The sequence below is a fragment of the Nothobranchius furzeri genome, chromosome 10 (assembly GCF_043380555.1).
Source record: "Nothobranchius furzeri strain GRZ-AD chromosome 10, NfurGRZ-RIMD1, whole genome shotgun sequence".
Lineage (NCBI taxonomy): Eukaryota > Metazoa > Chordata > Actinopteri > Cyprinodontiformes > Nothobranchiidae > Nothobranchius > Nothobranchius furzeri.
In genome coordinates, this window is record NC_091750.1 from 26,485,021 (window position 1) to 26,499,700 (window position 14,680).

General features: G+C 47.9%; 1 protein-coding gene across 4 annotated transcripts in view; it reads left to right on the top strand.

Annotated features, from left to right (window-relative positions):
• nup98 (nucleoporin 98 and 96 precursor) overlaps nt 1-14,680 on the top strand; it is a 37,859-nt gene that overhangs the window by 14,165 nt on the left and 9,014 nt on the right. For 3 of the 4 annotated variants that reach the window (XM_070555434.1, XM_015961955.3, XM_070555433.1), the window contains exons 14-28: nt 397-584; nt 1,373-1,489; nt 3,852-4,038; nt 4,253-4,367; nt 4,447-4,560; nt 4,638-4,776; nt 5,795-5,972; nt 6,092-6,250; nt 7,239-7,469; nt 7,632-7,761; nt 11,023-11,264; nt 11,336-11,517; nt 11,622-11,869; nt 11,955-12,230; nt 12,368-12,525. In XM_070555434.1, the coding sequence (XP_070411535.1) occupies nt 397-584; nt 1,373-1,489; nt 3,852-4,038; nt 4,253-4,367; nt 4,447-4,560; nt 4,638-4,776; nt 5,795-5,972; nt 6,092-6,250; nt 7,239-7,469; nt 7,632-7,761; nt 11,023-11,264; nt 11,336-11,517; nt 11,622-11,869; nt 11,955-12,230; nt 12,368-12,525 (2,664 nt within the window). The remainder of the gene's footprint in view (nt 1-396; nt 585-1,372; nt 1,490-3,851; nt 4,039-4,252; nt 4,368-4,446; nt 4,561-4,637; nt 4,777-5,794; nt 5,973-6,091; nt 6,251-7,238; nt 7,470-7,631; nt 7,762-11,022; nt 11,265-11,335; nt 11,518-11,621; nt 11,870-11,954; nt 12,231-12,367; nt 12,526-14,680) is intronic. The other variant, XM_070555435.1, reaches the window with a different exon arrangement.

A 14,680-nucleotide genomic window follows, 5' to 3' on the forward strand; every position in this document is an offset into this window, starting at 1 on the left:
TGCTGTGGTGGTCAGAGGGGCTGCTGGTGCACTTGGCTGCCTCACCTCTGTCAGAGCTTCCCAGGGCAGCTGTGGCTACATAGTAGCTTACCATCACTGGCAGTGGGGCTGGGCGATATTGACCAAAACTTACTTTTCTATCTTTTAGCTGAATTCCAGAAATGTACAAACTATTGATGAGTCGCCCAGCCCCGAGCTGTAAAGTGTGGCTAATTGAAAAGCACTCTATGAATCTAATCCTTTATTATTATTGGTGTTGCTGTTGTTATTAGAACTGGGTACGTGAGGACCGTTGTAATCAGACTACATCTGGGACCAGTACAGTGATGTTGGTGCTGCAGCGGCCCGATAAGTCCAGGATGTTTGTTTTTAAACTCTTGTTTCTTTTTCTGAAAGCGTCTGAAACCGACCAATCCCACTGCCCAGAAGGCCCTCACCACCCCAGCCCACTACAAGCTCACGCCCCGACCTGCTACCAGAGTCCGCCCCAAAGCGCTCTCGTCCTCCGGAGGATCCAAGTCCCAGCTGTTCGACGGCCTGGATGACGACGAGCTGTCTCTGGCCAACGGGGCCTTTGTTCCCAGGTACTTTCTAATCGCCATCCCAACCTGTGACGCTGGCCTCTGATTGGTTCCTGGAGTGAGCTCGTGTAACTAAACCCTTGAACATTTCTGGGGCTGTGACCTCAAATCCACAACCTTCCTCAGTAATATTCACACCAGCTGTTACTAGAAGTAATCAACTTTTTCCTGAAGTCAGGATGAGGAATAGGACCAAACCTGTTGGGTGTTGTGAAACGGACGTTATTAAACCAAAATGGGAATAGTTGCTGTTGGAGCAGATTCAGAAGTTTTTATCGCCGCATGGGAGAAAATCACATCATTGGGACATTACTGCGGTACTTGATGCAAGAAAAAATAGAAGCTAAGCAAAATTAGACTTAAGAACTAAACACAATGAAATGATAATTATACAGGGAGACAATGATTAGAGCTGTGATCTGACCTGCACGTCTCAATGGCCTGGAGGTGTACAGGTCCTTTATGGAGGCAGCCAGTGACCTCAGCAGAGAAAGAAGCAATGTTGACTCTGCTTTAGAATCGCCGTTTCTAAACTCCCCACAGCGTCGTCATTTCTGCTGCTGTGCTTTCTCCTAGTGCTGAAAAAGTGCTCCTTCTGGTCAATAAGCTCCATTTTACATCACACAGCGCTCTCCTCGGCTGATGAATGGAGTCCTTTACTCTAACAGAACAAAACATTTAATGTTATGAATGTTGAGGAGCTGATCAGTGACATCACTCACTGATGAAGGTGTGTGTGTGTGTGTGTGTGTGTGTGGGTGTGGCTAATCCTGGGTTCTTGTATTTCACAGGAAGAGCATCAAGAAGCTGGTGCTGAAGAACCTGAACAACAGTCAGTACAGCAGTCCTCTGAACAGGGACGGGGAGGACCTGGCCTCGCCATCACTTTATCCTCACAACGGACTCGGGTTGGTACTCTTCGTCTCCTCTTTTTCTTAAGGCGGTCTTCCAGGAGCACTCCTCAGCCTAAAGCAGCTCGGTACAGCGTGGTTGGTCAGCATGTGTTCCCATGCCATTTACATTTACCCTAACCCCCTAGCCAATCAGCGGTCAGAATCACGATGCCGGCCCAACTCAGCCTTGCCGGGTACCTCAATGGAGCAGGGACTAAAAGTAGGGCAGAAAGTAGAGGGAACATCCCAAACCGTGAGCTGCTCTGAGTGGTGCTCCTGGAAAACCACCTTTAGGCTGCAGCAAAAGAATCTGATTAGTTTTGCTGTGGCTCCTGGCGGTGACCACTTAACCACTAGGTAGTGCTGTTGTGCCAAAGTGCCTTGGGCTCCCTGACAGGGTCGCGGTAGGCGCTTTATAAATAAAGCTTTGAATTGAATTGAATAGAAATTCAGACCTGAAAACCTGTGTTCCTATGGGTGCTGGAAATCCTTGAAAATGCTTGAATTTCAATGATGTGTTTTTAAGCATTTTTTAAACACGGGAAAGGTTTGTTACCTCGCTGACCGTTAGAACTGTTCTTCGCCAACTCAACACAAGAACAATAGAACATAGAAAGCAGTGTGAGTGTAGGTTGTGGAAGTTTAACACAACATATGGCAGCAGTAGCTCAGGTTGTAGAGAGAGGTGCTCACTAGTCAGAAGGTTGCAGGTTCCATTCCCGCTGAGAATTCAGTTGTCCTTGGGCAAGACTCTTAACCCGCCTTACCTGCTGGTGGCATTCAGCGGGACCGGTGGTGACAGGGTTTGTCAGTTTAGCTCCCGTTGGTGCACCCCAGCGCAGCTGTGGCTACATTGTAGCTCATCATCATCAGTGTGTGAATGACCCTGAGACCAGCAGAACCCTACGAAGGCGCTGTACAGATACAGGCTATTTATCATTCAGATGTTTGTTTTTCTCACCTCTCAAGATAAAAATCACGAGGCGCTTCACAAAAACAAAACATTTAAAATATAAAAGATTTCAAGAAATTATCAGAAACATGTTCAAAATAAGCAAAAAGAGACAATTGTGACTAAAAAATGCAAAGAAAGAGAGAAAATGAACCGGAAAAAAGGAAATCGGTGTATCCTGGGAAAAGTGGAACAAGGAGAAGGAAGTGATGGAGGTCCCACCAACGCCTGAACAGGTGAGTTTAAAGGAGACCACTGAGTCCACTGATCTCAGGCTCAGGGAGAGAGAGGTCCAGGGTCTGGGGGCCACAGCAGCAGATGATCTGTCACCTTTGACCTTTAGCCTGGTGCTGCACAACCAGTAGGCTTTGGTCACTGGACCTCAGGGACCTGCTGGGGGCGTAGGGACTAAGAAGATCACCCATGTAAGATGGTGCTTGTCCATGTAAGGCCCTATAGACCAGAACCAGGATCTTGAAATGAACCCTGAAGTTGACTGGCAGCCAGTGAAGCTGGAGGAGAAGCGGGGTGATGTGGGTGTGTTTGGAGGACTTGGTCAGAAGCCGAGCACAGGCGTTCTGAACCACCTGTAGACGGTTCAGGGAGGTTCTGCTCAGACACGTGAAAAGAGAGTTACAGTAGTCTCATCCCGGTTTCACGCTGCAAGCGTCAGCGGAATGGAAAGGCAGCGAAGCGGCACCGCTTCAAATAGAATCCAATTATAGTCTATGTGCGTCGCGCCGCTAAAGATAGGATCAGGTTCTATTTTTTTTCCGCGAGCCGCTTCTGGGACACATCAATTTCTGCAGTTCACATAGGAAACCACACACGGTTTCAGAGTAAAATCCCCGGTTATTTTCCAAATAAAATGCAACGTTGCAATGTTGCATATAACTTACGTCAGCACGTGCGACTGAACGGCTTGTTTACCACCAGTTTCTTTTGAGGAGTGCAGCGGTGTGATTCCTCGCAGGTTGTGATCTCTCGATGAGGAGGGTGTCGGAAGTCTCGAGGGATTTTAGAATCCCGCGGGCACAGCGAGGGAGCCGTGCCGCTTTGAAGTTTGCGAGTGAGCTGCTTCGCTGCTGTTCCGTTCCGCTGATGCTAGCAGTGTGAAACCAGGGTAAGCGTGAGGAGATGAAGGTGTGGAGAACGGTCTCGAGTTCAGAGCGGGACAGAATGGGACTCAGCTTAGCAACGTTCCTGAGATGGAAGAAGGAAGAGAACAAGAGAACTGACATGAGGATCCAGGGTGAGAGCTGGTATCTCTCTTTTGGCTTCAGTATTTGGAGTATTTGTGTTCTCAACGTTAATTAGAGATCGTGGTAAATAATCGAGATTACAATTCTTGCCTAAATTGAGCAACTCTACGTCTTCGTTTGAAACTGTAGAGTCCAACTTCAACTCGATTGTTTCTCTTTTCAGCCAAACTGGTCTGGAGGAGCTCCAGGAGGTTCCGGTTCCCAGCAGTCAGGCTGACGACGACCCAGAAGTCTCGCAGTTCTACATCAACCCCATTGCCAAGCCCGTTCCACAAGGCCACACCCAGAGCAGCCTGCAGGACACCATCAGCGACCTCAACATGCACAAACAGGCCAGGAATGGCCTAGAGGTAAGCAGCATCTGACCAGAACCCTTAACCAGTTATGGTCCCAGATACCGTTTGTCTCTATAAGAGACCCAGTCCCATTTGATCAGTTGGCCAGAAGGTTCCCAATACGGTCTGTAGTTAATGACGGAGAGTCTGAAGACCTCAGCCAAAGGTCGGGTCAGGTCACTGCTCTCAGTTGGCTGGTTCTGTCTGAGATATCTTGTTTCGTCCTCAGCTGAGCAGTGAGGATGTGTCAGCGTCTCTGGGAGAGAGGTCTCTGCAGGATGAGAGGGAGGAGGAGGAGGAGGAGGAGCAGCAGGAGAAGTCCCAGCAGTCTCCTCATCCTGCAGGTCAGCCCAGTTGTTGGAGCTGTTGAGGTGTGACATCATCCAACTGAAGCATCAGAATCAAAGCGTTTTGTGTTTGCAGGCGTGGTTCTGAAGCGGGTGGGTTATTACACCATCCCCTCCCTGGAGGATCTGACGGACATGATGGATGAAAGCGGCCAGTGTGTGGTGGAGAACTTCACCGTAGGAAGGAAAGGTAGCGGCTGCAGGTGTCCATCTCAGCCCGTGGTTCAAACGGACGGCTCACCGCTCTTTTCTGATTGGTGCTTCCAGGTTACGGCTCGGTCTTCTTCCCTGGAGAAATTAACCTGACGGGTCTGAACCTCGATGAAATCGTCCATTTCAGACGCAAGGAGGTCATCGTTTACCCGGATGATAAAAGCAAGCCACCGGAGGGGGAGGGGCTTAACAGGTAAGTCACAAACTTTGGTTTGAGCAAGAATTATTGAGGCTAAAGTCTTAATGATGGCGTGGTGTCAGAAAAATTAAAGAATGATTTTAGTTCCTGAGGAGAGGTGTTGTACAGAGGTGGACCCTCACTATAAGATCTGACTACTCTTCAGAGTGCAGCCTTTGATTTCCAAACAGCAGTTAGACAATCGTCCGAGGGGCACCCCCCACCGACAAGCATGATCTAGCTTAGTTTCTACAAACGCTCAAAGAAAGAAAAGATCTTTTCTATACCTCCTCAAGATAAAAGCACGAGGCGCTTCACAAAAACAAAAACTCCAAAATATAAAATAGATTTTAGAAAATGATGAAAAACATTTTTAACAAAGCAAAAATAGACAATTGTGATTAAAAAATGCAAAGAAAGAGAGAGAGTGAACAGGAAAGAGGGGAATCCGTGGATCCAGGGGAAGGTGGCATAGGTGGGCAGAGCAGAACAAGGAGAGGCTGATGAAGGTCACACCAGAGCCTGAACAGGTGAGTTTAAAGGAGACCACCGAGTCCACCCATCTCAGGCTCAGAGGAGAGAGGTCCAGAGTCCCAGAACGGGATGAAAGGGTTACTAAATAACCATCAGTGTTGGTGTGCTAATCAGACGAGGCACATTCTGTTTCTCTCATACCTCCTAGCTTCCCTCTGCGTTAACACCACACCGTAGTCATGTTCGGTTTCAGTAAACACACACACACACACACACACACACACACACACACACACACACACACACACACACACGCACACGCACACACACACACAGCCCTGCACCCTCTTTAGTAAAAGGGTAGAGAGACGACTGCTCCTTTAACGAATAACTGGTTTAAATGCTGGAACGTGGAGTAGTCTTAAACAGGCTTTTACTTATGCCATGCAGCTTCGCTCTACATCTTATATATTAATGATACAACTTAAAGTAATGGTTAATAAGATTGTAATTGAATAACACATTTCTTAACAAGGGTTAATGATGTGTGTTCCATCAGGCGGGCTGAGGTGACGCTGGATGGCGTCTGGCCCATTGATAAGACCACCTGCATGCAGATCAGGAGCTCTGAACGCTTAACCGACATGAACTACGAGGGCCGGCTGGAGAAGGCCTCCAGGAAGCAAGGAGCCCGCTTCCTGGAGTACCGCCCTGAAACCGGATCCTGGGTATTTGAGGTGCGTTTCTAAGACCCTCGAGGGTCACACCACTGAGGGATTTGATTCAGTCCTGCAGGTCCAGCACAATTCTCTAGATGTCCTCAGGTATCACAGGCTCCGCCCACTCTCTGTCTCAGGTGGCACATTTCTCCAAGTACGGTCTGCAGGACTCTGATGAGGACGAAGATGTCCCTCCTAAAACTGAGCCTAAGAAGCTGAAGACAATGTCTCCTCATGCATCCAGGCTGCAGCAGGTGATGCCCCCCTCCCAGCAGCAGGTGGCACCACAGGCTCAGGTAGAGAAGCCTGCGCTTCCCCACACTCGTCCTCCTCTTCCTCACTGACTGTAGGTGTGTGTGTGTGTGTGCGTGCGTGCGTGGCGTTTAGCTTCATCTTAGAAGCAAGCAGCAGGTAACTTTAGTCACTGAGGATGAGTAAAGCAGGAATGTTGATTTTATAGATTTATTAATTTTTATTTAACTCAAATAAAAGCCGATTAAATCTGATGCCTTAAGAAAGTTTAGTTTGTTCTTTGGTAGAGAGTAATGTGTGTGTGTGTGTGTGTGTGTGTGTGTGGGGGGGGTCTGGAGCTCCAAGCGTCCCTCAGGCTTCGACCCATGCCTGAGGCAGTTCTGGGTCTCCGTTGTAACAAAGTTTCTTTTCTCTGTTTGGGTTTGGTTCTCATGAGCTCAGGTGTTTTAGTCCTCCTCACCTGGTAGAGCTGACTGTTTGTTTAATGGTGAAATCAGCTGATGATGTGTTATCAGAGGTTTGGCTCTGATCTGTTTCTCTGTAAGTTGTTTGTGTTCAACTGAATAAAATACAGTTTCTGAAGATTCCTTAAAGTTTGGTTCTGTTTGGATGAAGACCTACATTTCCCAGAATGCCATGTTCAAATGAGTTTATCTCTATGCTTCAGAACCGGTTCAGATCATAGATTATTTTATTAAGTTGCGACAACCTCAGGTTCCAGTGAATACCTGAGACTTTTATTGTGAAGGATTAAAGGAAGTGGTGTATATTTGATCCTAGTGTTATTTGGAGATGATCCAGTGGAAGAATCAAAACCAATGATCAGGTTCTGGGGCCCAACGGACCCTCTGGAAACACTCAACTTAAATTTTACTTTTTTTTTTTTATTCACCTCGTGGTGATGTCATCAGCAGCAGCAGCAGCAAGTCCTGGTATTCAGAACCTTCTGATTTGGACCTTCAGCTGGTTTCAACTTCAGAAAGCGGTCTTTGTGTCATGGAGCTCCTTTATGTTCTGTGTTCGTGTCTTCAGTCCAACAAAGAAGACCTGATGAGCAGTTTGGCAGAGCTGGACAGCGACATGGCCGACATCACACAGAGCCTCCCGACAGAGAGCATGCTGGGAACGCAGGAGGGCTGCGAGCTGCTGCCTGGAGATGTGGAAGCAACAGAGGTCGGAGGTCAGGTGTCGACCAAACACGATGGTGTCATGGCTTCCAGCCACATCGCCTCGTCGCTGGGGATCAACCCACACAGGCTACAGGTAGAGCCACCGTCCCCAGAGGGGAAACGCATCACGCACAGGCCACACGGGCACCGCCGGTCTAGCGTGGTTCCGGTCATGCTGTCAAACCTCCTGATGTTGAACGAGATTGCCTCGCCTCCCTACGCTACGGCCCGGTTCTGACCAGCTTTCTGGTTCCAGATCATGAAGGCTTCTCTGTTTACTGATGAAGATGACGCTGATGAGCTCCATCATCACGGAGCAACAACAGCCTCCACTGATGTTTCATCTCCTCGCTTGGTCCTGCCAGGAGTGCAGAGTCGGTCCTCTGGTACACAATTACACACACACACCCACACACACTAATGCAAGCGTGCACCTATATCAGGGCATCTGTGCTCTTCAAAAGTCTTTCATGTGGATTTAGTTAGTATTTTCTTTTTGGGGGGGGGGGGTCCTCTCTGGTTTCAGTTGATTTTCATAAGGGTCAGAGAAAGAAGGGTCCATCTTGTTCACCAACTATCCTTTTGGTAAAAATGATAAATGGCCTTTATGTGACATAGCGCCTTCTTTTGACCAATCACAGTTACAGAGACCGGTTGACAAGTATGACTTAGATGCTGCAGAGCGGCGCCTACAGCATGTTTGACAGGAGCTTAAAGGGGCACTTTTGATGTTTTTAAATCACATTCTTGAGTCAGTATGTGCTAAAATCACACGGCTAATGAAAGGCCACCCAGCCATCAACCTCTGTGGTCACCAGAATACTGCGTTTGCAACTTCTGACTGGCGGGCTGCCACCTGCTGGACCTAGTCAAATGGAGCTAACGTACCTGGCACATTTCCTGCCAGTTTTAGATCATGAACACAGCCGATTTGTTTAGATTAGTGATGAATCGCTCCTGTAGACACCAATGAAAGCTGGAGAGACACTTCAGCAGTTGGAGAGCCAGTAACACCTAAAATAACGGTTGTTTGCTGATAACCCGTATAGATGAGTGTGTAATGGTGATTTACACATGTTTAATCATTAGTGTGGCAGTTTAGTGCAACTTACTTTAAATGTAATACTTCAGGCCAAACCCGTAGCTCTGTCTCCTGATGCCTGTAGCGCTGCAGGGTGGCGTCTACGTGGCTGCACTGGACTCCTGAGTCCCCGCACTTCCACCTGGCTTAACCACTCACCTGCTGATACGACATGCTGGCACTTGGAGCCGCTCGCCTCCTTAACTCACTCACTGCCATTGACGACTAAAGTCGTCATTTTAAATCCAACCGTTCACTGCCAATTTGCAAGTTTTTACTGCGTGGGCGTCGGACGAGCCCTCGCACCGTGAGAACAAACATCTCAGCTCTAAAGCCGATCTTCATCCGCATACGTCACACGTCACGTGATCAGGAAGCAGAACATCCATGTGTTAGGAGATCGTTTTGGGCCGCTGCTGTAAAAAAAGTTTGGCGTGAACCGGAGAAGCGTCTGCCGATCACAATTCAACAACGGATTATGAAAGAACGGATAACGCTCGAAACGCGCGGCTTCTTCCTGATGTAAGAGGTGAGTCTCTGCTTTGTTTTGGTTGTTTTGGCGTCGACATCATGCTAGCGTGCAACGTTCTGTGACTCTTAAAAAAAAAACAGTAAAAATGGTGAGAAACGCTGGCAGCGAATGAGTTAAGAAAAACGTCGTCCTCCCCTTTTTTCTAATGAAGGAGATGAACAGGAATTCCTCCTTCCTGGTGTCAGTTTCTGTGTCGGGGGGGGTGCTGCCAGTCATTGCCTCGGTCCTCCAGGCAACGCCGTTCTCCAGGTATTTTTTCTCTGGTGGTAACAAATCTCTACCCATGGTTTGACTCACTTTAATATGTCAAAAAGACGACGCACAGCGAGGAGGTAGGTTTTGTTTTGGTTCTACAAACCGACACTAGAGGATGCTAAAACCACCGTTAACGTTTGTCAAGTCAAACAACAGATTGCTGGAGATGGGCACCAGCCCCACGCAACCCTGGATGGATGAAATCAAACGACATGTCAGCAGTGGCGACTTGTCCATGGGGGCGCCGCCCCACCAGTCTCACTGGAAGAACAGGGTTACTGCGGGGACTTCAAAGCTGTAAATGTAGGAATTTGGAAATAATACCTTAAAAGAAATTTGATCTTTCACAATCGAATATACTTTATTGAACCACAGTGGGGTACAGCAGCACCAGCACTTAGAGTAATTTGAAGAAAAAGGACAACAATATACTTATATTGGACTCCAATATAAGATGAAATATTATAAACACTGCAGAGACACCGTTATGTATGAAATATGAGTTATTTTCCTGAACCATTACTTCAGCCAAGAAATAAGATGCATGGATTTGATGAAACCATGCTGTCTCATGCAGTCCTTTATGTGTAACACACACACACACACACACACGCGTTGTGAATAATTTAACTACACTGGACTGCTTTAGTAATAATTTAATCTCTTATTCTGGAGTAAAAAAAAGAAACAAGCTAAATCATCACATATCTGTGGCATCAAGGAGCATCTTCTGAGTTCAAACACAGGGATGGAGCACAACGTTTACACCTGAACAGTATCAGGATGTTTTAACTCACAGAGGCCTGCAGGTCTTCTGTTTTATGAGCAGAGCGCTGAGAATCCGCTTGTTAGGAGCGCTGAACGTTATTTTGCCGCTGCCGTGCGGAGCGGTAGAGAAACACATTTCAAACACGGAACCGAGTCCGGCTACCGAACCGAGCAGAATTCTGATGACGTCACACCGGTGCGCGAAGGTGCGGGTTCCAACCCACAGGAGAGGAGGGAGAGAGGCGGTAAACAGCGAGTTGATCACAGGGACTGAACTGATGTTTTTGAGCAAAACTGCAGTAAAAATGGCCGTTTGTCCTCATTATCTAAAGTGTACACCGACCCCCCCCCCCCGGTTTAGACGTGGCGCTCATGCAGGTGAGTCTGTCTGTTCCGACGCTGCTACACGTAATACTTTTATTTTATTAAGCCTATAATTTATTTTTACTCAGTAACAGATATCATTTAAAATGCAGCGAATTACAATTCTTTTTTTAAAACATACTCAAGTAAAAGTACAGCTTTTAAAAACTTAAGTATAAATATACAAAAAAGCTACTCAATTACAGTAACGTGAGTAAAAGTAATTGGTTACTTTCCACCTCTGGTAGGTGGTATGTTTGTTTTAACATTAGCGTTGTCCTACTGTCTCTGGCGTGGCTCTTCACATCTGGGTGAAGGAACGAGCAACACAAGAACAGAATAAAGGGGTGAAGCAGCGAGAGCCGCTGCAGCTCTCGCTGCGCCATCTTGGATAAGTCCAGACAATTTAGAATCAAGTGTTTTCGTCACATTTAGCTTAAATGTCTTCATCTTTATTCATTTATGAACCTTAACTTACAAACTATTTGAGATATTTTGTATTTATTTAAATTAGTTTTGAAAATGTAATTTATACTGAAATGTATGTGCTCCAAAATGTAGATTTTAGGCCATGTCGCCCATTTCTACACACACACACACACACACACACACACACTTGGTTCCTGACTCTGTTCTTGGTCCTTTCAGGTCTCCTCCAAACTCGTTTCACCTCTGGACTCCCTCCCTCTCCAGAGTCCATCCGACCCCCTCCACCTTGGTCTTGGGGGTCTCCGGCCCCCCCTGAGTCCTCTCGGCACCTGCAGAGGCACGGCCCTTGCCCAGCCTCTTTCCTGCTGCCCCCCCGAGCTTCCGAACCTGCAATCAGGACCGTCGGGGTTCGTCGGCTTGGAGGACCCGTTCCGCTCGGGGAGTCTGTCACTCATGGGAAGGTTGGTTCTGGATCAGGAGCGCAGAGCTCCACTACAGAACCGGGCTCAGTTTCTTTTCTTCTGTTCTGCAGGGCGGTGTTATGATGGACACAGGCCTGTTTGTCTCCCGGTCCTTCAGGGTAGGGTGGGGTCCTGGCTGGACTCTAGCCCACAGCGGTACTCGGATCAGTTCCCAGACCAAGTTGGTCCAGAACCAAGAAGTCAGAACTGGGACGGACTTCAGCTTCTTGCCTAAACCCACCAAGATCCAACCGTAAGAAAACCTCTTTGAGTGTTTGTGTGTGTGTGTGTCTCCGTGCATAAACAAGCTAATTGTGTGTGTGTGTGTGTGTGTGTGTGTGCGTGCGCGCCCTACAGGCTGATTCAGAGCCCATACAAGGTGGTTCTGGAGCTGCTGGTGTGTCTGGACTCGTCACAGGAGGACCAAAGTGAGGAGAGCCAAGAGTTGGTGCAGCGCCCCCTGGAGATCTGTCTGAGGAACAGCATCGTGGACATCCCAAGTGGCACCATCTGTCCACTAGTGACACCAAGGCCTGGGGTGGAGGCGCTGCACGAGTACACCAAGTGGATCACTGAGCTGCTGGACCACCATGGCGGCTGCGAGTGTGAGTCATTATCCACTCCTCTAAGTCTTTGTCACCTGGATCCAGATGTCCTCATGCCTGAACCTCCCTTTCTGCTGCCCTTCAGCCCTCCTAGCTAACTGGGCTCAGGTCTGGTCCCTGTGTGAGGCCCTGTGGGGCCGGCTGGGCCCCTCTGAACAGGAGACAGATTTGGAGCCAAACAGCGACTATGAGCGGCAGCTGCAGAGGAGGCGTGCCGTCTCCTCTTGGCTGTCCCACGGGGCCTCCCACAGGGTGGAGGAGGAGGTGTCTCAGTCAGGGAAAGGTCGCAACACGGACGCCATCTTCAGCTTCCTCACAGGCGGTCGCATCAGTGAGGCGTGTCAACTTGCTCAGAAGGAAGGTGAGGAGCAAACCTTTCCTTTAGACACCTGTTCAACAGAACCTGAGGCTCCGTGCTGAAGGTTCTGGTTCTGATGGACCCGCACCTTCAGGACAGCTGACTCAGATTAGTTCAGTTATCAGCCAGTCTGTCTACAGGAGACTACCGTCTTTCCCTGCTGCTGGCTCAGGCCATGGGCTCCCAGTTCTGCCGAGACCTGCTGGCCCTTCAGCTGACTGACTGGAACCGCTTACAGATGGACCGGTACCTGACCGAAGAGCGGCTTCGCATCTTCGTTCTGCTCGCTGGAAAACCTGTAAGGCTCCATTTAGAGAACGCTCCAATCAGATCACGTTATTTTAAAGGGACTGGCTAGAAAAGATGGGATTCAGCTTTTTATTCTCGGTGGGACTTTGACCTGTTGATTAGGATGAGTTAATCAGAAAAAAATCATGCGTTAAAAAATTCACTCATTTAATCGCAGAACAGCAGAACCTTTGTCACAGAGGAAGATTTGCTGCTGCAGGTGTGAGTCTGCAGGCCTGCAGCGATACCCTACCTTATTCAGCTTGACTGTGAGACTATTTAAAAGCTCAGGAACCCTTTGCAGGTGTTTTCTGATTGCAAATATGAATTTTATTTGATTAGCTTCATATAACAGACACTTATAATTGGATCAAACTGGGCATTAAATGTGGTGGCAAAGGTAAAGCTGCGTTCAACACTACAAATCTGATACCCTGCTCACAAAACAAACTACTTTGTCTTTCAGCTTTTCCCTTCAGGCGTCACTAAAGCGAATCACCAGTCTCCATCAAGTCCGGTTAGTTCTCGTTCACAGCAGCAACTCGGAGCCTGCCAACAGAGACAGATCCTCGTAAGGAAAAATCAGACAAACAGCAAAATGTCAGAATTTCTCGAGCCCGGTTTTCTCCGTCTGCATCGGTGTGGAGACGGGCTACTCTAATAATGCCTCGATAATGGGGCTCTCCAAGACACGCCCCGACGTTTAAATATTCATCAGAAGTGGTGGAGACCTCCAGCTTGTGGTTGGTCAGGATGCTGCTTCCTCTAAATTCACCTACAGCACCGCGGTTGCCCTGCCAAAAAGTACAAATGTGTTATGTGGCAGACGCGGTGAGGCAGGAGTGTCAAACTCAAACTCACACGGGGCCGAAATGAAACTCTGGGACGGAGTCGAGGGCCAAACTTAATATTTTTGAAAAAGTGACGGCAAATTTGCACATTTTCTTTATCAACATAAATGCAATTTTGAACCTTTAAATTTGGAAACAAACATATTTCTGCATTAACACTGAATGTGGAATAACCAAATTACACACGAGCAAGTCAGTTTAAATAAAAGGCATCAGTGGTATTCATTACTTGTGGTATAATCAGCATTTTTAAAATCTTTTAAATCTTTAAATCTTTTCTCACGGGCCAACAACAAAATAAAAATATCATTTTATCTTAAATGAAAATGCAACATCTCACCTGTTAACTTTCATGTTTTGGAGCAGAAAAAGAGCATAAAACCAACATATTTAAAGCTCAGTTTGCTCCACTGGTTTACTGTGATGCTCACCTGTTCCAGCCAGATACCTGCATCATGGGGTTGGTCTGAGCTGAGGAGGAGACTCCTGTTGTTTTGTTCATCTTCATCATAATAATGACAACATTAGATGACAACAGGTGCTCACATAGGTTTGTGCTGATGAACATGTCTGAGCAGCTTGACCACGTTGTTGTGTGTCGGGAGGAAACACAACGACAGCAACCACAGAGCCGTGCTGGTTAGAGCGTGTCGCTGCTCGCTGGAGTTATATCGGCTCTGTCTGGACGTTAGTTGGAAAACTTTCTCTTTCAGTCGTGAACACATTACTGAGCGGCTAGAATCTCCGTTTCTGGGCTTCAATGTCGGAAAATAGCTGAGTGAACTCGGCGCTGAGTGAGAGGAGTGTTTAGTTTGTCTGAGACAGCGGTGCTGCAGACACCGGCAGCAGGCGCTGGAAAAAACACAAAGGAGGGGGCGCGTCGGCTCCGCGCTAACGCCGCAAAGTCCCAAAATAGGAACATTTATTCAGCCGTGACTGAAGGAGCACGAAGATACGGAGCAACCTGTTAGCTCGTGGACAGAAATGAGCCGTGGGTTCAGAGGTGGAGGAGCACGGAGGACAGATTTGTCGTGTTACAAAGTCTGAAATATATATAAACACATCAGTAAATGCACTAGTGTGGACCAGATACATGAGTGGCATGGTGGCAGGATACCATAGAACAGCGCTACGCCCTCTGCTGTCCTGGCGGGGAATTGCTTTGCGACGCTCCCAGGAGGCGGAGCAAAAGGCCTCTGTCAATGCGTGTCTTTCCCTGCAGAAGTCAGGCTTCAGTCTCCCCACTCGAGCTGACCATGGTAGCTACAGGTGTTGTGCAAAGAAATGTTACCTTGCTGGTTGTGTCGTCTCGCT